Source organism: Aspergillus ibericus (assembly GCF_003184845.1).
Source record: "Aspergillus ibericus CBS 121593 unplaced genomic scaffold BO80scaffold_5, whole genome shotgun sequence".
Classification (NCBI taxonomy): Eukaryota; Fungi; Ascomycota; class Eurotiomycetes; order Eurotiales; family Aspergillaceae; genus Aspergillus; species Aspergillus ibericus.
In genome coordinates this window covers 175,697-199,815 of record NW_020292103.1, presented here as the reverse complement: position 1 = coordinate 199,815, position 24,119 = coordinate 175,697, and the positions used below count along the sequence as shown (strand labels likewise).

Genomic DNA, 24,119 nt, shown 5'->3' with positions numbered 1-24,119 from the left:
TGTGTCATGAAATAAGATAATCGGGTTGCTATTATGGAAAGAAATTAAGAAAGCCATGGACCAAATACTCTATGCTATGAGATACGGAGACGTACGTTCGTTAACTAACTTTTCAAAACAATCAATATGCACATGAAAATATTTTGCATCATCCCGTTTACTCCTCAGTCTCCTCCTCAGCACCCTCCTGCTCCTCGGCAGCGGCGGCCTCCTCATCCTCATCGAAGGTGGTAGGGGGCACGCTGTACAGACGGAGGACAGGGCGGTTGGGGTCCTTGATGAGGACGTACTTGGTGACCTTGTCCTCTTCCTCATCGGCATCGAGGGCACGGATACGGTCGACGATAGTACGCACGATACCCCAACCGGTGCTGAGGTTCAGGTTCATCTGGGCAGCCAGATCGCGGGGCTTGTAGCCGATGACGCCGAGGACGACGTGGCCGGCGGCGGAGCGGGGGTTGGCACGGGAGACGAAACCCAGCTTCATGGCGTCGGCCTTGGCGAGGATGGCCTGGGTGGTCCAGCGGGCGAGCTTGACGCTGTTGTTCTTCATCTCGGTGGCGACGACGGCACCACGCTGAGACCAGAGCTTGCTGCGCCAGTCGAGGGCGCCGCCGGAGCCCTGGGCCTTGCTGTCGAACTCGTTCAGGGCCTTGATCACCAGCTGCTGGTCCTCGCCGTTGACGGGGTTCTTCATCAGGGCGTCGATCTCGGTACGGACGATCATGTTGACGGGCTCCTCATCGCGCTCGAGGGAGAGGTCGAAACGGCGGTACTTGTAGCCCTTGGAGGCCAGGGGCTCGGACTCCTCGGCGGCGTTGTAGAAGGGGTTGGGGTGGGCCAGGTCGACCTTGCTGTCCTCAGACTCGACGACGGTCTGCAGGGCGAAGTTGTGGTTGATGAAGGTGGCTTCCATGGCCAGGGCGCTGGGGGTGTTGATGGTTTCCTGCTTGTTGGAGGAGTCGGCCAGCTCCATGGGGGCGTCGGCGGCGTTCTCGTTAACGGTGACGAGGTCCAGGGAGGCGCCCTCGCGCTTATCGAAGTAGATCTTGTTGCCCTGGTGGACGATGACAATGTCCCAGGAGTAGACACTGCGGGGGGCGCACATGAGCATGGACAGGATGTCCGAGGTGGCGAAGACGGTAGCCTCGTTCTTCTCGGCGAGTTCCTGGATGACGGGATCCTGGGAGGTGGTGACGTTGTAAGCGGCACGGTCGAGGGACTGGAGTCTGCGCTCGGCGTTCTTGACAGGGGCCTTGTCGTAGGAGCGGTCGTAGTGGTACATGAAACCGTACGAGTCGACGTCCTCGCCCTCGGGGGCCTCGAGGTTCAGCTTGGACAGACGGCTGAAGTCAACCTCCTCCAGCATGGTCCAGTCGGGGCGGACGTTGACGGAGGGCTCGCGGGTGCGCTGGGGCTTGTCGTAATCCTTCCAGCCGAAGCGACGGCCACGGTTGCTGCGGCCAGCACGGTTGTCGTAGTAGCGGTCACCACCCTGGCCACCACGGCCAGCACCCACACGCTGGAAGCCAGCGCGACCACCACGCTGAGCGCCGCCGCGCTGGGCGCGGCCACGGAAGACGGTACCACCGCCGCGGCCGAAGCCACGCTTGGTGGAGCTGCGAGTGTTGTCGACGACGGAGAAGGAAGACTCGTCTTCAGCGACCTGGACGGCGAAGAGGCTGGAGGAACCGGCACCGTAGACTTGCTGGTCTGTAGAGAAGGGAAAAGTTAGCTTGCTTTGTCTTGGCTTGGCTGGTCTAGGCTTGGGGGTGATAGGGTACCTCTGTAGTTGCGGTTGTAGGCCTGGCGACCACCACGGTTGGCGTCCTTGGACTCGGCAGTCCAGTCAGCCATGCGACCCAGCTTGTCACCCTTGGAGAAGGGGGCGTAGGGGACGCCCTCCAGCATGTTGTCGCCGGAGGTAGCGGGGCCCCAGGTGTCCTCGGCCGGCAGAGCGGCGACGATGTCTGCGATGGAGAAGGGAGCCATGATGTCTGAAAAACAGGGACAGCCCTCGGGAAAGATAGAAAGGAAAGAGAGGAAGAGAATGCCCAGCGGGGGAGAGTCTGGGGAGGAGCTGGAGGGGGTATCGCAGACGGCGGATATTAACCGACTTGGGCTTCAACTTTCAACTTTGCATTTTTGTGTCGCGAGCGGTGTGGCGCACCCGCTTGGCACTGCACCGCCACATGGTCTTGATAATCACGTGAAAATATGCAGCCATCATATCTCGGCTTAGTCAAGGTATTCCGTACAAACTGTTATGCACGACCTGCATCGTCCATGGTTCTTTTCTCGCCTCCTCTCATGGCTGCCTTGGTCTTAGCCTCGGTAAATCCATCCTGATAGTCGATCCCCAGCGATGTCTTCTGTCTTACCATTCGATCACAGTCATCTCTTATCTCTCCTGTGCCCCCGAGTGGACAAATCATCCGAATGATCGACAATAGATAGGACACCTCCGAATGAGCCCCGAGTCTCATGCGCACTGCCGGCCAATAAATCGGGATAGCTGCTTGGCCCCAGGAAGATACGCCAGTCATTTGTCTGTACTCTGCCGGAGGCCGATCAAAATCTGATCTAACGCGAAGCTTAATCCAGTCGGGCCATGTCAATGAGATCGGTCATCAGAGCGCTTGGAACGACATCCAGTATGGCTTTACGTAAATGATCTTCTATCAGTTCCTTCAGCAGCAAGGTTGAAAGCGGCCGACCTGAGGGACCCATTAGAGGAGGTATACTTGGTGAACCCTGGGTTGAACATGAACCGCAGGATGACGCTGTCCACGGTGGTGACCATTCACATCCGTTTGGCCGGCCGGCAATCGTCAACAGTGCATTCATCCAAATTTCTCTAGCTGAGTAACGGCCCTTCTACTGGCATAGCCTGGATGCGGTGCAGATGCAAGACCAGACTTTCAGGGACCCAAAATTAGATGGTTCCATATCTCGCTCTCCCTTCTTCCGTCCGGCTATTTTGCATTCCTAGAGTTCCCGAGATGGCCAACAACGTTTCTGATTCGCCACCATATCGATCTTGTCTTTGGTTCGACTGATAAGGCCGTGTTGCTTGACAGGCGCACTGTACTTGATTTAGCCCCAGTTTCCAAACTATCGGACTTTGGCTCTTCACTACATGCAGAATCTTCCCCGGAACTGGGTAATGATCGGTCGGTTTCCCCACAGGGGTCCCTCGCTTGCATCGGTACCTGGAAGATCCAAGACACTACGACCCATGGCTTTGGACTCATCAGTCGTCCTTGGAGACTTTGACTGTTACCTTTTTGTTTCTGTTCCATGGGACCGACATCCATCCTTATACCGCCACAGCCGATTTGCAGATCAATTGATCCATCCAGAATGTGTCCGACTCGCTTTTGAGGCTTCTACTATCGACCCTTCTCGACCGAAAGCATCGAAGGAAGGGGAGCGAGATAACCATCATACGTCTGATTGGGGATTAACTATGGGACTGACCAATTCACTCGATGGGCTTGGTGACGATCCACGACGCTCGATCGTTGGAAACTGCCTTATCCTCGAGTATATATAGGACGCTCGAATCCCTCCTGTGGTCTATCCAACATCAAGCAGCAACGCCAGGCTCAGACAAAGAAGTTCAATTCCTTTCATCACAGAATCAATCTCTTTTATTCTTGCACCTAAATCGCCACAATGCAGTTCACCACCGCTGTCTCTATCCTGGCTATCGCCAGTACCGCCATTGCTTCTGCCGTTCCCGTCGCTCAGAGAGGCACATCCTCTGATTGCGTTGGTTCGCTTTTGTGCTGTGGCTCCTTGACCACCCCTCTTGACTCTACTGTCGACCCTCTACTCGCGACCCTGGGTATCAATGCTGCCAGCGTCGTCGGCTCCGTCGGTCTTGACTGTATGTTGAATATGGACCTGATAGCACAGACACCGAATACTAATGCGGACCAATAGGCTCTCCCTACAGCAACAGCTGCACGTCGGCCCCTAAGTGCTGCACTGAGGCCAACCTATTGGTATGTTTCTCTCTTCGAAGGGAAGGTTTGTCTAACGAGAAAACAGAACGGCGTTCTGGCCCTTGGCTGCTCCGAACTGTAGCACTGGTCTACCGAAGCCTTATGAATGTCCAATTCTGGACGTCCTCGAGAGATTACCATAAATGGAATACTGGGAGGGAATGCACGTGCATATGATTATCCTTTTATCGGGCCTTTCGAGTCCGTATCTAATAGAACCAAGTTTATACCACAAGTTCACTTGTAGTCTGTCTCACTTTCGAGCCCGCACCCACATGACACCCCCATCTAGGCATTAGTTTATTAGACGAGTGTAAGCTCGCCTTGAGAACTGATAATCATTATGACGCAGAGTACAAAGCAACACAAACTTGGCTCGTCAAGAATCGTATTATGCTCTGTAAGATAGCCAATCGCCGATACAGACCAGGATTAAGCTTGATAGAGGGACGGATAAGCCGCCTTGATTGCATCCGCGCACTAGCCACCAGGTATAGGTTAGTGTTCGATATCCATGTAAAGTTCGGGTCAACCATCTCACCTTTTCTCCAATCATATACACAGCATTTTGAATCCGACAATCAGGAATAACAGGAATGATCGACGCATCTATGACACGAAGGTTCTTTACCCCATGGACACGAAGCTCCGGGTCGACGACACCTTGATTAATATCCTTAGCCAGGCGGGCCGTGCCGCAGGGGTCTATGATGCGTGCATTAGTCGCCCTGCGCGATAAAGCAGGAAAAGGAAAACCTACGGTATCCGATCTGCGATCTCTCCAGAATCGCTCTGTTCATGGCTTCATCTGAGTGCCGAGGCATCGGCCAAGGGTAGTCTTCGCCGATGATATCCTTCATCCCGTCACCGGTCATGAGGATGTCGTCGATGAAGCGGACGCCCTCTCGCAATGCCAGGATGTCGAGCTCGTTCGAAAAGAAGTTCAAGTTAATGTATGGCTGCTGATGAGGATCGGTCGAGTTGAGCTTCACTTCCCCGTTCTTGGACAGCGGACGGAGAAGATCAACGATGACGGTCAGCCAGTCGCCCTCGGTGGGGACGGGGAAGTGCCATTGGAAGGCGTCTGAGAACATTGGCTACATGTTTATCAGCTGGACTGTTCTTTATTGATGTGCTGGTGAGTGCAAGTGTCAGGACAGATGACATACCACGAAATCAATCTCGAAATGCGGCTGCCCTTCAGGTCCGAATGGATCCAAACCACCATTCTGAGCCTTTGCCTCGCGATATTCCTTGTATCGTTCTAAGCGGCTGTCAATCCGCGGCAGGCCTATCATTTCCAGTAACCCACTGCTGAAGGGGCCCTTTTTGCTAGTGCGATATTTTTGCACAGCTGCGCTGTGGGCGGCACCGGCGTGGAGAAGATGGCTGTCGAGACCAGTGCCATCTTTGAGTCGGAAGACATGAGCAAGGATAGGATGGTCGACAAGATTCTGACCAACGTGCTCGGAGTGTTGGACTGGGTTAATGCCATGACGAGCTAATTCATCTTTTGGGCCAATGCCCGAGAGCATCAGAAGCTTCGGAGTCTCGAAAACACCGCACGAAATGATGATCTCATGCTTGGCTGTGATTGTTGCCTCGGAGCCATCGGCGGTGAGGACAGTGACACTTGTTGCTTTGTCGCCGTCGAAATTGATCATCTTGCTAATTGTGGAGCTAAGGATCGTCACGTTTTTCTTGTCTGTTAGGTAGGAAGCGCTGGTCGACCTCACACCGTTGTAGATGCTGTTGACACAGTGTGTGAGGCCCTCCATCTTTCCGGAGTAGATGTCCTCATTGATCTTCTGGCCTTTGCTCGTCCACGCTGCAGAAAGGGCATCACGGAAGGTATGCAGTTCAGGAACAAGGTCCGCATGGGACACATGAAGAGGGCCATTGCGGCCTATTTTGGACAGCTCTGAGGGATAAAGGTTGTCATCGTCATGGTAAGAAGCAGGCTAGTGCAGCGTTAGTTGGCGCTCCCTTCCATATTTCTGTGGTGGATTACTTGCCTTATCGAAATACTCTTTACACTCATCCCACGTCCAGGCAGGACCTCCATACTCAGACCACGCATCGAAGGTCCCCTTGCTTCCCCTGATCCAGGTATAGTAGTTCAAAGAGCTACTACCTCCGAGGACTTTGCCGCGGGTGTTGGGCTTCTCAACGCGTTCATAGTACGGTTTGTTGATGAGAGTCGACTTATAGGCCCAGTCATACTGGCTGTCACGCAGCCCAAAGGCAGACGCTGGCGTGGAGATTTCTGAGATCTCGCCCGGGTTGCTGTGACAGTCAGCATGTCACATGTGGTTGACGAGGACTTGACTCACCTGACACCTGCTTCAATGACCAGCACTTTTACCTCGGGGTTCTCTGCCAGCCGACCGGCAACCACATTACCGGCAGTGCCGCCTGGATAATGTCAGATAGAAGATATTGTGATTCGAATCCAGACATACCACCAACGACGATGAAATCGAAATTATCCTCGACAGGTACAGTCATTGTGTTGATTACAGTGAATTTCGATAGTTAAATATGTACAATCCGCAAATCTCGAGCCAGTGATAGATCAACTGAAACCACTACATCCTATAGGGACCCCCTATCTCGTAGTCAGAGGGTACAGATCCCCCCCCCCCCCCCCGGGCATTGAGCGTTGAACATCGAACAACGACGTGTGTCATCTGCATGACGTATCGGTTGATCCACCCTCGAGCAGCTGCGGCCCACCAAAACCAGCTCGCATCCTGCTTACGACCTGCCGATCCCAGCGGAACTGAGACAAAGCAGAACCCCAAGTTATCTTTAGCCTATCTATACACGTCTGATCCCTGTTGCGCGATGCCGAGTCCATGAGGTGACCCACTAGGCCGGGACTTGACGGCTGGTAAAGCTTGTTTCTGCATCCCTATGTTCATCAGAGCGGCACACCGGAAGTATCGGATCCCTACAGTCTCGATGATAACGGAGCATATTCGGGATTAGAGGATTATCGAGGAGTGGGAGTCATAAATGCCTGGGTTTTGGATGAGGTAGGGTGCGGTTCGCCGAAGGCAGTGAGGATACTATCGGTATGGCTGTGGCATTGGTGATTTGATGACTTCATGTCTCTTACCGGTGTGGGTTGTCCTATATATAACACCAAGTACTAATATCCCACAACAGGACAGCGCATTGGATGAACATACCGGATGTGCTGGAGATAAATTCGTCTCACCAAATATATATCCACAACTTGTGAAAGTCGACACATTTCATTTTCACACTGAAACACCGACATCCACTGATTGACGGCACTTCCTCAATAAGGCAAGATATTCCACCACCAAGCCTCCATGCAACAGGGTTATAAAAAACAGTTCAAAGAACTTCTTCTCGGGCCCAATGAGATACCCGGAAGGAGAGAAAAAGACAAAAAATGGAGCTGCGGGGAATCGAACCCCGGACCTCTCCCATGCTAAGGGAATATTATACCACTAAACCACAGCCCCATTTGATGAAGGACAAGCCACTAATTTAGCACTACATCGCAAACCCAAATCAGGCATTGTGGCTGACCTCCAAAACCATTGCAACTGATCAACATGGGCTAGAACTCTACAAAATAGCCACATCACATAGGCAAGGAAGCCAAGATCGTCAACTCAAACCCACCTTCCCCCCTACTCTTTCCCCCCCAATCTCCCCCTTCACCTCCAAATCAAAAAACTCCCTACACCGCGCAGGCGTAACCTCCCCCACCCTCAACCCCACCAACATCCCATACGCATCGTCCACCGCAAACCAAAACCTCTCCAACGGACAGTTCTCCAGCCCCGTATCCACATACACAAACAACAATCCCCTTTCCTTCCACTCCCGACTCGTCACCACCAGAAACGCCGTCGGGAACCAATGGAGATCGCCCCGCTGGGAACCATCCTCCCGCGGCACGAATTCCTTGTCCAGTTCGATGTGCGCTTGCACGATGGCTTGGAGGTTTTGGCCGGCGTAGTTGTGGAGTGGTGGGGTGCGGACGAGAGATGTGGCGCCGGAGGTCGTTGTTTGTTTCCATTCGTGGCTTAGGGTGGTTGTGAGGGTGTCGAGGTCGGAGGGGGTAAGGGTTACGAGGGTGTAGAGGGCGAAGGAGGCGTTGGACCAGTTGGTGTCGTCGCCTTGGTGCAGGGCTGGGCAGGTGGCGGGGAGGGTGAGGTTGAGGTTGGCCATTGTTGGGGTTGTGGTTGGGTAGATTGATTTAATGGGGGTGTGCGTGATGGATGGGATAGGCGAGATGGTGGCGGGAAGAGTGAGGGGGTGTAGCTTGATTGCGAGAAGAGAAATAAGGATTGATGGAAGGTATATGGTGAGGAGGGTACGCGTCGTACAGAATGGGAGGGGCAGCCGGAGATTGCCTGAGGCTTGCTCGGTTTCTACACCTGCCATTAACCTCACGGCCTCATCGTTGTTACATCCGCTCATATAATGACATGTTCGAACAAGGTATGTGACACAGATCTCTATCGACAGGTCTGTCTCAGCGCAGCTGATTGTCATGCAGACTAGAAACTGATATGGGAAGGAATGTTAGCACGTCTCTCATGGTGATATGAAATCAAATCGATTCGATTGTACGCGTCTTTCAATCCGTGTGCTCAGTTTGAAAGCACAGAAGTGAGTAAATTCCGTCGCAGTGTCGCGTTGGGTACCGACTTACATTGTCTTGACTTCATCGGCCGTTGTCTATCATGCTATTCTAGAAGCTGACAATATTCTCACTTGGTAACAGCATTTACAGTTTGAATCATTTCCCAGTCAATCTGAGGACCCTGGAATGCTCGTCTGCCCAGTCGATACCACAACAGGATCACAAGGGCAAACAGCCCCACGAGCACAACCGATGTATAGTTCATCACCTCCGCTTCTACCGGTAGCGCAAGCGGCAGACAGACAAACACCCCCAGAACTACAATCCACAAAACGACAAAAGCGTTGCAGAAATAGCCCAGGAGACCGAGGTTGACATATCGATGTGGAAGCGCCTCCGACCTTCCTGAGGTCAAGATTAAACCCTGCGGTACCACATAAGTAATATTGAGAAAGAGAACTGCGCAGTTGGTGATCATGTTGAATGCGCCGGAGGAAACAAGGTATAGCAGGCTATATACGGCGATGAAGATGAATGTGGCCATGGTCGCTCGGACAGGAAACTTGAGTTTGGGGTCTACTTGAGCGAGATATTGTGCGGATGGGGAGTCAATCTGCCCTGGTAAGCTTGAGGCTTCGGATGAGTATGAATGAGGCTTACATCGCGTGCCAGTGCCCATGCAATTCTACTGCTTGTCACCCATTGAGATGGAATGGAGGCTATCATTCGTCAGTCACCTCCAGATGGCACAGTGGTCATGTTGATATGTGCTGACCGGCATAGACAACCATTAGCCACACTGACAAGAAGGTGGTAAGACCTTTACTCTGGGTCCTGCATAAAGTGATGAGCAAACATTGTATGAACGGCAAGAGCACACTTACGCCTGATAGACCAACTCCATGCTTGGAAGCGCCGAGCTCACCACAGCATTCATATCGGACATGCAGAACATCAAGGCAATAAACAGAGGTAAACATGTGGCGAGACTCAGAAATACACTCATTATCATAGCCTGGGGAACACGTTTCCCAGGCTGGGGCAGTTCTTCGCTGATATGAATAGCTGAAGTTTAGGTCAGTAAATGGCGACAGGTGAACTCACAGATCCACGCACCCGCATCAGTCCCTGTGATGGCATACATTGCATTCATGACTCCCAACATCCATGCGGTACCGTCATTCCAGCCAGATATCCCATATCCAGATTGTAACAGGAATGAAGCTGGTTGCTTTTGCCTGCACATGGAAAGTGTGATGATAAAAACCAGGACCATGCCCGTGAGGGATAAGAAAAGAGCCGTCTGAACTGTCCAGTGGATTTTGCTTGGAGCCACGAATATCGGGATCACTAACACATGTCAGATACCCCCCAAGTGCTTATCTCGGGCTGTGATACTCACATGTCAGCAGAGCTATGGCAATATAAATCAGATATATATGCCATTGAGAGGCCGCATACTCTGGATGCCAGAAATTCACAATTCCCGCAAGGGAGGCAGTGACAAGCGAGATACCGGAAGATCTGCAATGATCATCAGGAAATCCAAGATCGACAGATTCACACGCTGTCAAACTCACGTCACTATCCACCATGCTAGGACAGACATACATCCGACCACAAAGGCAGCAAATCTTCTTGACTTTGCTGGACTGAGCATATAGCAGAAGTGATATTGACCCCCACTCGACTGGTCCTGTGAGCTAAACGGCTACGACAAGTCATTCGAAAAGACATACTGGAAAGGCCGATGCCAGCTCACTGAGCCCGAGGACTACAATAAACTGCACAAGAATGGCACAGATAAACCCAAATATCACCAGGCGAGGACCACCATAAGCCAGAGTTTGGCCGAAATTGCTCTGTACAGCATCATGCTTTCTTAGCAGATGCTTTCAGTGTTTTGACATGGATGCTCACCAAATAGCCAGCCCAAGAATTTGTGATGGAAAAGGATATCCCAAGAGTTGAGATCCAATTGAACTGATGGGGCATGTCGGCCTTGCCACTGGCGGGAGCGACTGCATCGTCCAGGTCGAAAACATCGATCTCACCATTTTGAATGCTCTCTATGCTGACCGCGGCATCTTTTCGATCCATATCTGCTGTCGAGTCCAGGGGGCCTTATCAATCCCTGAAAGTCTATTCTCAAAAAGGTCGCCCAGTCTTTCTATAAGTAAACTTGGCACCAGTCTCATAAAGAGGTGCTGTATCCCTCTAAGATCAAGCAAGGGGTCGGTTCAAGTGATCGTGCTGCCTATACCCTTGCGTTCGAACTATGGTTCTGGCCCGAACTAGCAGAAAAAGTCTCATGCGTGAGCCATTGTTCATAAATGCTCGTGCTACTTTACTCGCGTGGCAAATGCTTTGATGCATTCTGATAAAGCTGAGATTATACGGCTGCCTGGTCCTGACGCTAGACGACAAGGCAACGGATATGCGATGAAAATATCATCCCTACCTTCGGAACAAGCCGCCGGCTCTATGAGCCAGGTCTTCCCACAGACCCTTCGCAAGCAGCCTGTTCTTCCACAGCATTCTTCCCAGAATGCCCATTCCTCCCAAGCCCCCCACCAGCGCCACCAGCCCAACAGCCATCAGATCCCAGTTCCTAGCTTTATAAGCGGGCATCCTTACATCTGCTGTCTGCAGGTGCATTGGCCTGAGTTCCTTGTTATCTTTAACTCTCAGCTCATTGTCGTACATCACCTCCTCAATCAGGTCTGCGGCATAGTATTTCCTTCGTGCCGCTACCCGCGCGATGCGCTGCAGTCGTAGCGAATTCCGCGCGTAGGTTCCTCCCTCATCCTCCAGGACCCGCTTTGCCTTTTCATATACCTCCTCCGACGTGAAACGGAACTTGTTCAACGGCTCAGCGACCCCTCCATGCACCAAGCGCGCAGTATTAGCGATCTGATCGGAAAAGATTCCCATCGCCAACATCCGTTTACCGTGAAAGAGACCTTCATTTGCGCTTGACCCGCCTCCATGCGTAAAGTATATCTGGACTGCCTCGTGGTCGAGAATGGCACGCTGGGGCGCAAAGAATGGGCAAAGAAATTCCGGATGCCGACTGGATAAGATGTCACCAAATGTGACCGGACCTGTGGGTGTATCGAAGGTATGAGATAAGTCCAGGTCCTGACGGCCGCTTTTCCCCACGGCCCAAATCACGCCATCAAGAAGGGATGATTCGAGCAGACGCAACAGAGCAGTCACTATCTTCGCAGCATCTGCATTAGAGAGGATTATATGCGTTCCCAAAGCAAGATACATCACTCTCTTATGTGTCGACAAAAACCGCTCGCAGTCTGCATCCAGAGATGGGTACTCATCGCCGAGAATAGGTCCAACAGCTGCCGCAAGGGGAGGCAGGTCCCTCGGGATCTCTAGCCCAAAAAAGGAGTTTACGAGCACAATATAATCGGGTTTTTTCTGCGAAGGAAGGTCATAGTTCACTCCGTTCTGGCGACGCATTCTTTTTGTCCAGCGGGAGAGCCGGATAATTTCCGGTAGACCCTTGACCACCACCAACTCATTCTTGATCCTGAGCCACATCGACGTATTTTCCGAGGTGAGCGTCATGTCAAGCTGGAACCCTGGCTGGCCTGGGATATAGCTGCATGGGAGCATCAGCACAGGCATGGTCGGCATGACAATAGCGATCTGAATCCCATATTGAATTTTCATGTCCTTGACCGCGTCGACGAAGAAATCCGCCACCATAAAGTCCGGACGATGTGCAGGGTCCTCCATGATGGCTTTAAGACCGTGGTAGGTTACTGGCCAGAACGAATCGAACATATACTTCGACGGCATCGCCCCGGCCAGTCCAACCGACGCCATGTCCCATTTACGCATGCGGAGATAGTGCTCATCATACTGTTTCTCGGTGGGACCGTCCCCGAGGAGATGAAGTTGTGAGATGAAGGGGTAGTCGTTTATCCAGTGTTCCTGACCGTTCAGAGTCGCAAAGTCAATTGTGTGGCCTCGCTCCGCCAGGACTTTACCGATTTCGAGCACCGGGGCTGCATCCTTGGTTACTACAGCAATGCATTGGATTGGATATTCATCGTGTACCTACCAGCATGGGTGAAGCCTCCGGTTGTTACGACCAACAGGATCTTGCGTGGTGGATGGGCCATAGCTTCGTTTGACGATGACGGCTACTTGATGGGAGGGTTGGTGAGCACGGGCGGGTTAAGTAGGGATACCTCCGCCCCCATCGGATGCAGCCTACTTACTATCTATAGATAGATACTTCCCGCCTGATAACTCAAATCCTGTCAGATCGGAACGACGGAGACCGTCAGACCGTCGTCAGGCGATCAGCCAGCGGGATAAGTAAGCGTCTCGGGCCGCATTCTTGACCGAGCCCGAGGGTCTACCAAAAGGTCACGATACCTGTGTCAGAAATTAGCCTGAAAACGCCACTGAGCTTTATTTCGGAGGCTTCGAGGTATTCTCCGAGCCCTTCAGCCTTCAGCCTTCACCATTCATATTACCTGCTGAACCCCCAACGAAGATGTGGGGCAACGAACGCCGGTTGGGGCTGATTTCCGACTGAGACAGGGCACGGCTCTATCCATTATCCCGGATCAACCTGACATGTCCCGATCTCGCTATGTAATGCTCAGGGCAACTATCAGTCAACTTACTTCCGTGCGGAAGACATCTCTCTTAACTTGAATAATTCTGACAATCGTTTGGAACTTGCCTGCACCTCGTAGGCGGGTGCCTACATACATGTAGGACTCCTACGAGGGTTAGGTAGTACAGGCCACAGGTCTATCGATGAAGAATGTACAAGAGTCCGCTGGCTCAAACCCTGGATATTTTACTTCGGATGAATTTGTTGATTATCGAGTCTTGCCCACATCGACGGACATCGGAGACACAGTCAGAAGAATCTCGCAGCCTAACCCTGAATCTCCACCCATGCACTCAACCCTTGATAAGCACCAGGGATTAACCGGCATTTGGCTCCTGCGAGGGTCTCAGCATATCGAACCCCTTACTTCAACCTTATCGCTCCGTTCTGAGATCCTCATCCACACCTTAGCCATTTAGCTGTCTCACCCAGCCAAGCCATGATGCCGTTCCAAGCCCTCGGCGGCATCATCGGATCCAACAGCGGTCCCAGCGTCATCCAAAACACAACCACCACCGTCAGGACATCCAACAGCCACGCCACCATCACCCGCTCAAACCTCTCCAGCAGCATCTTGGAAGACCTTTCTCATCGCGACACCATCGACAGAAGTACCCTCGAAGAAGTTACCATCTCCGGCACTTCGGCCACCGGCGCCACCACTATCACCCGCTCCAACATAGCCGGCGGCTTCATCTCCGGCGGTACTATCTACCGGTCTACAGCCAGACACGGCACAATCAGCGACTCTCAATTGCACCGAAGCAACCTCGCTAACACGAAATTACTCGGGCGGTCTACGGTGACGCATAGCAACGCTATTAATTCCACTATTCAACAAGATGCTGTTGTGAAAAGGAGCAATGTCACCGGGAGTGCTGTTTCCGGGAGCTGGGTGCACCGATCCACGCTCGCCAATTGTGAAGTGATTGACTGTATTCTATCAAAAACGGAATTCTCAGCTATGATGCTGAAGAACGGGGTTTGGAAGAATGGAGTTCTGGTGGGTAAGCTGAGGGGAGGGGATGCGGTGATGGAGACGCGGGATGGACGCGTGAGTTCACCGTGTTTCTTTCTGTTTGCTGGAAGTTGATTGGAGCCGAACGTGGCTGACTGAGCCCCTTTCTTATCTTATTAGATCATTCCGTTGCAGGGCGCTTGGCTAGAGACGAAGGATGCCGGCGCTTGGCTTGAGGAGATGTCTGCCTCAGAGTCGGAGATGAGTGGCGATGAGATGAAGGAAGACACGACGACTATTATCAAGGGCAAGTGGACACACACCAATCACCCAGGGCCGACTGTTACCAACCAGGCTGCGGGTAGTATGGTGATAGACGGGGAAATGGATCTCGGAGATGCACTATGAATACGAATACGGAGATGGGGAGCAATACAAGGATGATAAATTGGGAGGCGATGAGTGATAACAGGAGGGCGGCATATGCGCCCTCATCTCCTTATGTGCCTTGAACTTAGGGCTGCATGGACCTTTTACCTGATGATTGCAGCTCACCGTTGTATCTACATGCGAGATTGTTTGGAGACAGTGTGGCTGTTCCATTTCAGAAGAAAGGGAGAGAAAAGGAAGGGGAGGAGGGAAGGTTGCATGATCTTCTCGGCCTGCGCATCATTGGGATAACTGGTGAAAGTTATGAGCAACAACTGGGAAGCCCCGTGAGTGAGTCATAGGAAGCGCATCTCAAATCAGACAGGTAGGGTTAGGAACAGGATGTAATGCTTGGAATGAGATGTGAGTCATTGGACAATTAGCCAGTTATCATTGTTTTCTTCGCCTAGCTGTGATTATGGTAGGCTATGAACTTCCCTTCTCCGCTACCGTATTTAGATTCTGTTGATTCATACTGCAAGTTTGCAGGATTGATCAGCATTCTAACTTAGCTTCACATTCCAACCGATGAAGCACTTGTGTATTACAACAAGCGGTCTGTACGAGGCTAAGTGAGATGAATCAAGTAAGCTATAGACGATTGAATTAGATCATAGCAAGCTAATGATGAGACTAGAGAGGGCATAACGATAGAGTCAGGCCCTACGAAGGGGAGGATCCTCCGGATCCCGAGGCAACTCCCGTGCGGCACCGCAGATCTACATAAGCGCCGTACCCCTGTCGAGGCTCAGCCTAGATAAGCTGCGGGGTCCAGAGCCGCCATGACTCATGACTCAAAGCGTCGATCGTCAGTCAATACTTATAACCCGCGCTATCCTCACCCTCTCCGTCTGTCAAGTCATAGCAACCATGGCAACTCTTACAGTGGCCTCGCGGGCTAATGCTGCCCTTGCACTCCCCACTGTGTTAAGTGCAGCTTATGCAAAGCATCACGGGCTGCAAGTGAGCATTGTCTTCGAGGATGTGGTCTCATTGAATTCACAGAATAGTCTGGATCTTGTTACAGCTGATGGCGACTGTATAGCAGATGAAGCAATTCTGGACTTCTTCAACAAGGCCATGAAAGCTTCCTTTTACGGGAAGCAAATTGAGGTAGGCTCATTGAGATGCTGTTCCCTGTGCTGTTAGCTGATTGGTGTTAGGTGGATGAATGGCTCAAGCGATCTGCTTCCTTTGTTCTTGATAATTACAAGGCGTTGTGTAGCCCAATGAAGGAACTCGAATCACATCTGACCTTGCGCTCCTACATTGTTGGGTACTCCCTCACCCTAGCCGATATTATCATCTGGGGAACGCTCCGCGGCAACCCTACAATTGTCGGGCTCCGACGGAGTAGCCTCAATATCTCCCGATGGTTTTCCTTTATCGAGGACACCAATCCTTGGATAACGGAGGCCGTGGCCGGGTTTCAAAGCCATGCACGACAAAGAAAAGCTGCAGCAAGCGCGGCAGGTGCGAATTATAATATTGGCTTGACCAACACGGAGAATGGGATCGTTTGTCGCTTTCCTCCAGAGCCGTCAGGGTATCTGCATATCGGCCATGCAAAGGCGGCGTTGCTGAACTCTTATTTTGCCCATGAATACGGGGCCAGAAGAGGTATCCTAATCTGTCGGTTTGATGACACAACCCCTTCGAAAGAATCCCAGGAGTTCCAAGATTCAATTCTGCACGCCCTTTCGCTCCTCGGTGTTGTACCAGATCGCATTTCATATTCCAGCGATTACTTCCAGCAAATGTACGAGGCGTGCGTGACGCTTATTAAAGCCGGGAAGGCTTACGCCGACAATACAGCCCTGGAGGTGATGCGCGATCAGAGAGGGAAGGGCATCGCAAGTTCATGTCGCACCATGAGTATAGATAAGAGTCTGGCAGTATTTGAGGCAATGAAGTCTGGAGCTGAAGATGGGCAGCAGTGGTGCATTCGTGCGAAATATCGATAGATGATGTGAACAAGGCGTTACGAGATCCCGTCATCTATCGCTGCAACCACCAGCCGCACCATCGTACAGGAACAGCTTGGAAGATTTATCCAACTTACGATTTTTGCGCCCCGTTTCTGGACTCGATTGAGCAGGTCACGCATGCGTTGAGGACAAATGAGTACCGTGACCGGAATGCTCAATATCACTGGATGCAAGACGCGTTGGGTCTGCGACGGGTCCAGATCTGGGACTTCTCAAGGCTAAACTTTGTCCGGACTGTTCTGTCCAAACGAAAGCTAACTAAGATTGTGGAGAGCGGCGCTGTTTGGGGTTGGGATGATCCCCGCATGCCCACGGTCCGTGGGATTCGTCGGAGAGGCTGCACAATACCGGCACTGCGACAGTTCATCCTAAAACAAGGTCCGAGCCAGAATATCGTCAACATGGATTGGACCAGCCTCTGGGCAATAAATAAGAAACATATCGATCCGATAGCAGCTCGTTACGCCGCCATCCCAAAGGCGAAGGCTGTAAGTGCATGGGTAGATGGAATCGACGCTAATAGCATCGCTGAAATCCCCAAACACAAGAACCAGGAGTTGGGAACGAAGAAAATTGTCTTCAGCAGGGATATACTCCTTAGTCAAGACGACGCCCGTCTTTTAAAGGAGCGTGAGGTGATCACTCTGATGAACTGGGGAAACGCAACTATTACCAAGATATCCACGGACCCTCAAACGGGCGATGTCTCACTCCTGCAGCTGAAGCTAGATCTACAATCGGACGTAAAGAACACCGAGAAGAAGATCACTTGGCTGGCCAAAGAGACTTCAAACATGGTTCCTGTTGAGCTGTATGCTTTCGACTACCTCATCACAAAGGAAAAGCTCGACAAGGAAGAAGACGTTGCATCTTGCCTGACAAGCCCAAGTAGAACACGAACAGAGGCTTGGGCAGATTGCAATGTCATGGATCTTTGCGAGGACGACATAATACAGTTCGATCGAACTGGCTATTTCCGAGTCGACCGACCATGCTGCGATGGTCAGCCGGCGATCATGTTCAACATTCCCACAGGAAGATAATCCTAAAACCGGGAGAATAGGCTGTCAGTCACGTCTTACCGGGCTGAAGAAGATTTAGGTTGCGTCAGTAAATTTTGGTATCAGTGCTTTTATTTACTCCGACGGGCGCAGAATGTGCCTAAAAGAAGCAATTATGCTTTGCTGTCTGGATTTTCGTCCATACTCATATGTATCTGATATTGGAGCGCGCCAGAGACCTTGGTGAGGACAAGAGGACATTAGTAATAGATCGCGGCACAAATAATGGAGCCGATCTATCGTGACCTGAAAAGCCCCAATGCAGGCTACTGTGACGGTTTAAACGGATCCGAGGTGGTGGTGGACCAAAATTGAGCCTGGGGCAGCTGCTTTGGTGAATGTGCGACGGTGGATCAAGCTATTTGTCGTGCTTTAGCCATAATCTCCGGAAGCTTGAGCGATTTTGAATCCGTTCCGCTATATGAAACGCTAAGTCGACCCGGTCTCTGTCATGTTGCATATTAGTCGTCAGCCTTTCTCATCTTGTCCGGTATCTTCCGCTGTCTCATGGTTTGGGGATGGCAACATCCGAAGACCCAGCCAAAACCCATATTTACAGCCCCATGGCCCTCGTAACGAATTCGCTTTCAGGAAATGAATCCCTGTCTGCCTGGTCGGCTGCTCGCTTAGATAGAATATAGTTACAGGACTAGTGCACTGACGGTCGCTCATGGCGTTTTAGCCGCTGCATTAGTGTCAAAAATTTCTTTCTTCCGAGTCATGATGGTGACACACAGCAGAGACCCTGGTCTGTTCACAACCTTGCATGTAAGATCATCTAGAGGATGGCACGGAGCAGCAGGTCGACAGTATATTGTAGGTGATGAGCCTATTTTCTATCGAAATGGGTTAAAAGATGGCCATTCCCAAGGAGACGGGGGTAAACTATACTATTGTATAGCAGTTCAGGAGAGGGTGGAGAATCCGGTTGCTGCCCCGTGACTGTGGAGTCCGTACCACGTACTTTGGACACTGTCGTACCTCGATGATGTCGGAGCTGCAGGTAGCTCGCACATCGCGTAACACATGGAACTCAAAATCCCGGGACTGATAACTTGGCATCGGGTCGCCATTGTCTTGAATGGTATGTAAATTTTGAATCTCATGAGGTCAGAGAAGAGGACGGGAAAGAGGGAAAGGGAGAAAGAGAGAGCAGGGCAAGAGCCGGTGGAGACACGATAAGGCTGGACCCCGCCGAGGCCGAACGGATGGTAGCCTGAGGCCGGTTGTGCGACTGACGCCACTTTTGCCCCGGTCGCTGCGCGGGCTTCCGCCGGATCCTCTCCAAGCATCTCTTCCGTCCATGACTTATTTATCACCTGGCCTTCCATCCCGTTTTTTCCTGTTTCTCCCTCCCCTTCTGCCTCGTCGCCTTTCCTCCTTGACGCGCTTTGTATCCTGTTTCATGGGCCTCGGTGCGTGAGCGACTGCAACCACTACACCGGACCGGATCTGCCGTCATCCGTCCCTTTCCTCGACAATTTTCGCGCCACTGAGCGCAAGGCCCCTCCGACATGGGCCTCTCCAAGACCAACAGGATTTTAATCCTGTTGGCGATCGATACAGCGTTTTTCTTGTTGGAGTTGATTGCTGGTACGTGTGGATGGGTGTGTGCTGTGAGTTGTTTTGCTAACAACCTCTGTACGAACAGGTTATAGTGTTCACTCCCTTGCCCTGGTCGCGGACTCTTTTCATATGGTAGGCCTTGTTATATCTTCGGTATGATTGAGGAATTGGAACTCTGACCAGTTTGGCATAGCTGAATGATGTCCTGTCGTTGTGCGTGGGACTATGGGCTGTCAAGGTCGCTAATCGCGAAACCAACTCCAAAATGTACACCTACGGGGTAAGCTTCTTCTGGGCCACATCCCATCGTCCAAATCTGATCATTTTGTTATATAGTGGCAACGCGCGGAAACTCTCGGTGCGCTGGTTAATGGCGTCTTCCTTGTCGCCTTGTGTCTATCCATCTTTCTGGAGGCTATACAGCGACTGGTTGAGCCTCAGGAAGTGAAGAACCCCAAATTTGTGTGCATTGTCGGATGTCTCGGCCTGTTGTCGAATATAATCGGCCTTGTTCTGTTCCATGACCACTCCCATGGGCATGGACACAGTCATAGCCATGGGGACCTTGAGGAAGGCTCAGACGTTGAGCATGAGCATGCGGATCATGACCACGACCATGATCATGTTCATGCTGATGGCCAAGGCAACGTAAGTAAAGCCATACTCTCGAGAGTACCTATCTGACAAAGTCGATCAAGCATACCGAACCCTCCCCCTATTCTCGCCGACGCCGGACCCTTGACAGCCAACACCGTGGCTCGCGCCGCTATAGTGGCGCGACCGCCCGTGGATACGTCGATGTGGAAGACATTCAAGTGCATCCCGCTAGCTTGAGACAGGAGATTATCGCAGCCAGTCGAAACCGTTATGATGATGAACAGTCTGGATCGGACAGCGATCTACAGGAGGGCGCAGACAATCGGCCATCAGAGCGGTCAGCCCTCCTTGGCCATGGCGATCGCACAGGTAGATATACCGATGACGCCGAAGTACCTGTCGCAGCACGAAATGCTGCAGTCGATGACGATCTCCACAAATCCCACAATCACGCTCAACCTAAACCGAAGGATCAGGGACATGGCCATGGCCACGGACACGACCTTAACATGCGCGGTGTCTTCCTCCACGTGATGGGCGATGCGCTGGGCAACATTGGCGTTATTGCTTCAGCTCTTGTCATCTGGTTGACCGATTACTCTTGGCGGTTTTACGTGGACCCTGGCATTTCGCTGGTTATCACCGTGATCATTCTGCTCTCTGCCATCCCCCTATGCAAGGCTGCCTCGCGGATCCTCTTGCAAGCAGTGCCACATGGGCTTAGTATTGACCATATTAAAGAGGACATTGAACGGCTGCCTGGTGTCATCGGCTCCCACCACCTGCATGTATGGCAGCTGAGTGACACGAAGATTGTCGCTTCTATCCACATTCAGGTTGACACCGAGATCAAGGGCGAAGGCTCGGAACGCTACATGCGCCTGGCCAGGCAGGTGAGGAAATGTCTCCACGCTTACGGAATCCATTCTTCGACGATCCAGCCGGAGTTTGCCCCCGACAGCGACGCCGAGGATACCCTTACTGCACCCTCGTACGCCCGTGCGGGCAGCACTGGACCCTCCACCTCAGGTACTCTTCCCAGCCGTACACCCAGCGTGCCCGATGGCGATTCGCAGGCGTGCCTCCTGGAATGCGGCGAGGAGTGTGCCCGGGGTGGCCAGTGTTGCCCCAAGAAGTCACCGTGAGGTGATACAAAAATCGGACAGTCTTGTCATTCTCTGTTCCTACACTCCCTTTACCTCTTCACCATAATATTTCCTTTCTGTTTAACATACCCACTTATTTGTATGACTGGAAGCTTTGTGTTTGGGCGGCCGTTGTCGATATTGCTTCCCAGGTAAACTTGGTGCATGTTGGGTGGACTTCCTAGATGGCTGCATGTGATGGAACTTGCCACTGGCAAGTGTGAACTGCATTCTTTGACTTCTCTTATCTTGTATTCTTCTTTGTATTCTTAGCAAAACTATTACATACCATTTGCCTAGATGATTGTTGCGCCAATACTCAGTCCTCCGTAGCCGATCATGTCGGGGCCGACCGAAACGGGCGAATGTCTCAAGTCGAGACCGCGGCGGCCCACGTGACGGGACCCCGTTTATCGGCGTGATCCCCCTTTGACCCATTCCACCTCGCCATGCACTGACTCTCATTCTTAATTCTATCTGGCATATCGTCGTTCGCTCATTACATCTGCTCACCATCGTTAATGCTCCCGAAGCATGATATCGAGTTTGGCCCACTGCTAGCTGCCGACCTCTCGTGTGCTAGCCTCGGCACGGCAATGCAGCAGAGCTGCGCTTGACCATCCATAGGCTGAAACAACGACGATGAGCTATTCATATTCGCACAGTACCGCCGCCGATTCCTATCGCCCGGCCCGACGAGGCAGCCCCCTGGAATCGTCGAATGCTTCCGAGCGCTGGCGTCAGTTGCTGCCGTCATGGGCAAAACAGTGGGCATCGGAGCTACACGAGGAGATGAGTACCAGGAATGGAGTATGGTCGCTGTTCAAGAGGGTCGTGAGATACATCTTCACAGTCTCAAATGCTTTAATCCTCTTCTGGATTTGCACACTATGGTGGGGTGAGCGCACTGTCTTCCAGGAGAGTGTGGAGACGTGCGGCTGGGGCAATTGGGAGAAATGGGTAATTGATTATGTCTAGAAAGTCATTTATTCTTCGCATCTTGTACTGACTGAATGCCTTCGCTTGATGTAGCCCCAAGATGCAACGCCACATCACGTCGCCTTCATCGCCGACCCGCAGCTCGTCGATCCTCACACCTACCCCGGCCGGCCATGGCCGCTTTCGACCTTGACCGTCAAGTTCACCGATCAGTATCTTCGGCGGTCCTTCTCGTCTATCCAGAATGAACTAGGCCCAGATTCAGTGTTGTTCTTGGGGGACCTTTTCGACGGTGGTAGGGAATGGGCTACGGCATCCAGCTCCAGCCCAGAGAAGCGGTATAAGAAATACAACGATCGGTTCTGGAAGAAGGAGTTCCATCGGTTCGTGAAAATCTTCGTTGATACGTGGAATGAGGGGGACGAACATACCAGGGACTCTATCGGGCGGAGGATGCTTACTGGCTTGCCCGGAAATCACGATCTGGGGTTTGGCTCAGGCGTTCAGGTCCCGGTTCGCGACCGGTTCCGGAGCTTCTTCGGCAAGAGTAATCGCGTGGATGTGATCGGAAATCACACTATTGTCTCTGTTGATACCGTGTCGCTGAGCGCCATGGATCAACCTGACCCGGAGACAGGCAGCTCAGGCACGGGTTCCGGCGATGGAAAACAGCCAAATGAACACATTTGGAAGGATACCCAGGACTTCCTTGACCACATGGGTGCCTATCGGGGTAGAGCGGAAATGGAGGCACTGCGCATGCTGGGGAATCAGACTGAAGGGCGTCTCTTTCAGCATCGGGCTGTGGACATTCTGGAACCGTCTATCTATCACCAGCCGCAGCCGGAGGGTGCGGGGTTTCCCACGATCCTCCTTTCACATGTCCCGTTGTATCGCCGGCCGGCCACACCGTGTGGACCTTACCGCGAACACCATCCGCCGAGTGGTGAAGACCTCGAGGAGGATGAACCGAACGCCATTTCAATGGGTCGAGGTTACCAGTATCAGAATGTACTGACCCCTGCGATTTCTCGAGACATTGTGTCGAAGGTGGGGCCCAACTTGGTCCAAATGTACTCGGGAGATGACCACGATTACTGCGAGATCACCCATCACGAGTTCAGCGGGTCACCCAAGGAGATCACGGTGAAGAGCCTTTCCTGGGCCATGGGGATCCGGCGACCAGGGTTTGTACTCACCAGTCTGTGGAACCCTATCGACCAAGCCACTGGACAGTCCATTGGAGCCGCCAATGCCGGCCGCACTCTCCAGAACCACCTGTGTCTCCTCCCCGATCAGTTGTCCATCTTCATCTATTACGGGCTTGTCTTTGGCCTCACCTTGTGTGTTTTGCTGGTCCGCGCCACGGTCATTGTGCAATTCCCCCGATCCCGGGCTGGTCCCACGGATCCCATCCTCCCCTTGTCGGAGCATCGCTCGGCTCCGGCGGCGCGCCCGGCCCGATACAAGACCCCGTCTTCCAGTACGTCTAGCTCCACGTTCCCGTCGCCGCGCGGGCTAGCCAGCCGTGCGGTGAATGCACCTCCCCTGTACGCTACTCACGCGGGCGCAGATGAGGCAGACGCCGACAGCTCGAAGTGGAAGCCGACGCGTGGCAGCCCGCGACGGCCGGGGGGTGACGAGTCAAAGGCGAAGCTGATCAAAGAGGACTTCCTTGCTTCGGTCCTGGGGGTGGCCAAAATCGTGCTTTGTTGGTACTTCTTCCTTGTCTGGCGATGGTAGGCCGGTAGGGTTCCGGACTGGCGCATGGGTTATATATTGTGTACATAGTTTTGCGTGGGCTCATTCTGTAATTTCCGGCATACATGCATGGAGGGATGGCGTACCTGGCAGGTTGGACGCAGGATTGTGAGCATCAAGTACGCGTATATTGTGTTAGGGGTTCGGTGTCTCATCCTGGGCGAGTTGATTGCGGGAGGGCTGGTCCACCAGTAATATATATGTTACCAGCCGTGTCGTTTGGGCTTGCATGAACGAGGCTATTCCACATTCAATTGCAATAGAGTAGGCCGCAAATATCTAAGAGACCAACTGGCTACTGCCAACAGACCTTGCGATTCTTCCATAGTCGATGAAATGCCGATCAATGATTGTTAACCTGAACGAGATAGATAGTAAACTAGC

At 52.4% G+C, this 24,119-nt stretch overlaps 11 protein-coding genes and 1 non-coding gene across 12 annotated transcripts; 5 read left to right on the top strand and 7 right to left on the bottom strand.

The window, feature by feature from the left end:
* Positions 1 to 8: 8 nt before the first annotated feature.
* On the bottom strand, positions 9 to 2,107 carry BO80DRAFT_373866 (eukaryotic translation initiation factor 3 subunit D). Its single transcript, XM_025716576.1, has 2 exons — positions 1,785 to 2,107; positions 9 to 1,713 (listed from the first exon to the last, which is right to left on the bottom strand). The coding sequence occupies exons 1-2, from the start codon at positions 1,990 to 1,992 to the stop codon at positions 158 to 160; spliced, it is 1,764 nt and encodes a 587-aa protein (XP_025578907.1). The 5' UTR covers positions 1,993 to 2,107; the 3' UTR covers positions 9 to 157.
* A 417-nt stretch (positions 2,108 to 2,524) lies between these two features.
* BO80DRAFT_203781 (uncharacterized protein) lies at positions 2,525 to 2,993 on the bottom strand. The gene has a single exon (XM_025714227.1). It carries the CDS (start codon positions 2,845 to 2,847, stop codon positions 2,596 to 2,598), a length of 252 nt encoding a protein of 83 aa, XP_025578906.1. The 5' UTR covers positions 2,848 to 2,993; the 3' UTR covers positions 2,525 to 2,595.
* A 685-nt stretch (positions 2,994 to 3,678) lies between these two features.
* On the top strand, positions 3,679 to 4,092 carry BO80DRAFT_441455 (hydrophobin family protein; the record flags this gene model as incomplete). The annotated part of the gene is made up of 3 exons (XM_025721191.1): positions 3,679 to 3,892; positions 3,949 to 4,010; positions 4,057 to 4,092. The coding sequence occupies 3 exons, from the start codon at positions 3,679 to 3,681 to the stop codon at positions 4,090 to 4,092; spliced, it is 312 nt and encodes a 103-aa protein (XP_025578905.1).
* Positions 4,057 to 6,518, bottom strand: BO80DRAFT_483004 (GMC family oxidoreductase; the record flags this gene model as incomplete). The annotated part of the gene is made up of 7 exons (XM_025723426.1): positions 4,057 to 4,490; positions 4,552 to 4,715; positions 4,771 to 5,107; positions 5,180 to 5,971; positions 6,026 to 6,296; positions 6,344 to 6,425; positions 6,473 to 6,518. The coding sequence occupies 7 exons, from the start codon at positions 6,516 to 6,518 to the stop codon at positions 4,443 to 4,445; spliced, it is 1,740 nt and encodes a 579-aa protein (XP_025578904.1). The 3' UTR covers positions 4,057 to 4,442.
* Positions 6,519 to 7,435: 917 nt separating this feature from the next.
* Positions 7,436 to 7,507, bottom strand: BO80DRAFT_t44. Its single transcript has one exon. It is a non-coding gene; the product is annotated as a tRNA-Ala (tRNA).
* Positions 7,508 to 7,655: 148 nt separating this feature from the next.
* BO80DRAFT_441453 (uncharacterized protein) lies at positions 7,656 to 8,222 on the bottom strand (the record flags this gene model as incomplete). The annotated part of the gene is made up of 1 exon (XM_025721190.1): positions 7,656 to 8,222. One exon carries the CDS (start codon positions 8,220 to 8,222, stop codon positions 7,656 to 7,658), a length of 567 nt encoding a protein of 188 aa, XP_025578903.1.
* A 545-nt stretch (positions 8,223 to 8,767) lies between these two features.
* Positions 8,768 to 10,740, bottom strand: BO80DRAFT_452138 (choline transporter; the record flags this gene model as incomplete). The annotated part of the gene is made up of 9 exons (XM_025721935.1): positions 8,768 to 9,253; positions 9,301 to 9,359; positions 9,416 to 9,474; positions 9,525 to 9,705; positions 9,757 to 9,990; positions 10,043 to 10,164; positions 10,221 to 10,330; positions 10,380 to 10,502; positions 10,561 to 10,740. The coding sequence occupies 9 exons, from the start codon at positions 10,738 to 10,740 to the stop codon at positions 8,768 to 8,770; spliced, it is 1,554 nt and encodes a 517-aa protein (XP_025578902.1).
* Positions 10,741 to 11,097: 357 nt separating this feature from the next.
* Positions 11,098 to 12,862, bottom strand: BO80DRAFT_499403 (glycosyltransferase; the record flags this gene model as incomplete). Its single annotated transcript, XM_025724186.1, has 2 exons — positions 12,725 to 12,862; positions 11,098 to 12,683 (listed from the first exon to the last, which is right to left on the bottom strand). Exons 1-2 carry the CDS (start codon positions 12,783 to 12,785, stop codon positions 11,098 to 11,100), a joined length of 1,647 nt encoding a protein of 548 aa, XP_025578901.1. The 5' UTR covers positions 12,786 to 12,862.
* Positions 12,863 to 13,733: 871 nt separating this feature from the next.
* On the top strand, positions 13,734 to 14,657 carry BO80DRAFT_431746 (uncharacterized protein; the record flags this gene model as incomplete). Its single annotated transcript, XM_025720763.1, has 2 exons — positions 13,734 to 14,345; positions 14,430 to 14,657. The coding sequence occupies 2 exons, from the start codon at positions 13,734 to 13,736 to the stop codon at positions 14,655 to 14,657; spliced, it is 840 nt and encodes a 279-aa protein (XP_025578900.1).
* An 891-nt stretch (positions 14,658 to 15,548) lies between these two features.
* Positions 15,549 to 17,709, top strand: BO80DRAFT_441449 (glutamyl-tRNA synthetase; the record flags this gene model as incomplete). The annotated part of the gene is made up of 3 exons (XM_025721189.1): positions 15,549 to 15,791; positions 15,842 to 16,553; positions 16,613 to 17,709. 3 exons carry the CDS (start codon positions 15,549 to 15,551, stop codon positions 17,707 to 17,709), a joined length of 2,052 nt encoding a protein of 683 aa, XP_025578899.1.
* A 1,300-nt stretch (positions 17,710 to 19,009) lies between these two features.
* BO80DRAFT_398889 (cation diffusion facilitator family transporter) lies at positions 19,010 to 21,035 on the top strand (the record flags this gene model as incomplete). The annotated part of the gene is made up of 5 exons (XM_025717449.1): positions 19,010 to 19,320; positions 19,379 to 19,425; positions 19,487 to 19,573; positions 19,630 to 19,941; positions 19,983 to 21,035. Exons 1-5 carry the CDS (start codon positions 19,242 to 19,244, stop codon positions 21,033 to 21,035), a joined length of 1,578 nt encoding a protein of 525 aa, XP_025578898.1. The 5' UTR covers positions 19,010 to 19,241.
* A 437-nt stretch (positions 21,036 to 21,472) lies between these two features.
* Positions 21,473 to 24,019, top strand: BO80DRAFT_490806 (putative manganese ion homeostasis (Fr)). Its single transcript, XM_025723659.1, has 2 exons — positions 21,473 to 21,995; positions 22,068 to 24,019. The coding sequence occupies exons 1-2, from the start codon at positions 21,678 to 21,680 to the stop codon at positions 23,715 to 23,717; spliced, it is 1,968 nt and encodes a 655-aa protein (XP_025578897.1). The 5' UTR covers positions 21,473 to 21,677; the 3' UTR covers positions 23,718 to 24,019.
* Positions 24,020 to 24,119: the final 100 nt, after the last annotated feature.

Excerpts from the sequence above, each read along its gene's own strand:
- BO80DRAFT_373866 (XM_025716576.1), bottom strand. The coding sequence starts at position 1,992 with ATGGCTCCCTTCTCCATCGCAGACATCGTCGCCGCTCTGCCGGCCGAG. Across the intron at positions 1,714-1,784 it reads CTACAACCGCAACTACAGAG|ACCAGCAAGTCTACGGTGCC; the intron begins GTACCCTATCAC and ends CCTTCTCTACAG.
- BO80DRAFT_490806 (XM_025723659.1), top strand. The coding sequence starts at position 21,678 with ATGAGCTATTCATATTCGCACAGTACCGCCGCCGATTCCTATCGCCCG. Across the intron at positions 21,996-22,067 it reads GGGGCAATTGGGAGAAATGG|CCCCAAGATGCAACGCCACA; the intron begins GTAATTGATTAT and ends CGCTTGATGTAG.
- BO80DRAFT_203781 (XM_025714227.1), bottom strand. The coding sequence starts at position 2,847 with ATGAATGCACTGTTGACGATTGCCGGCCGGCCAAACGGATGTGAATGG.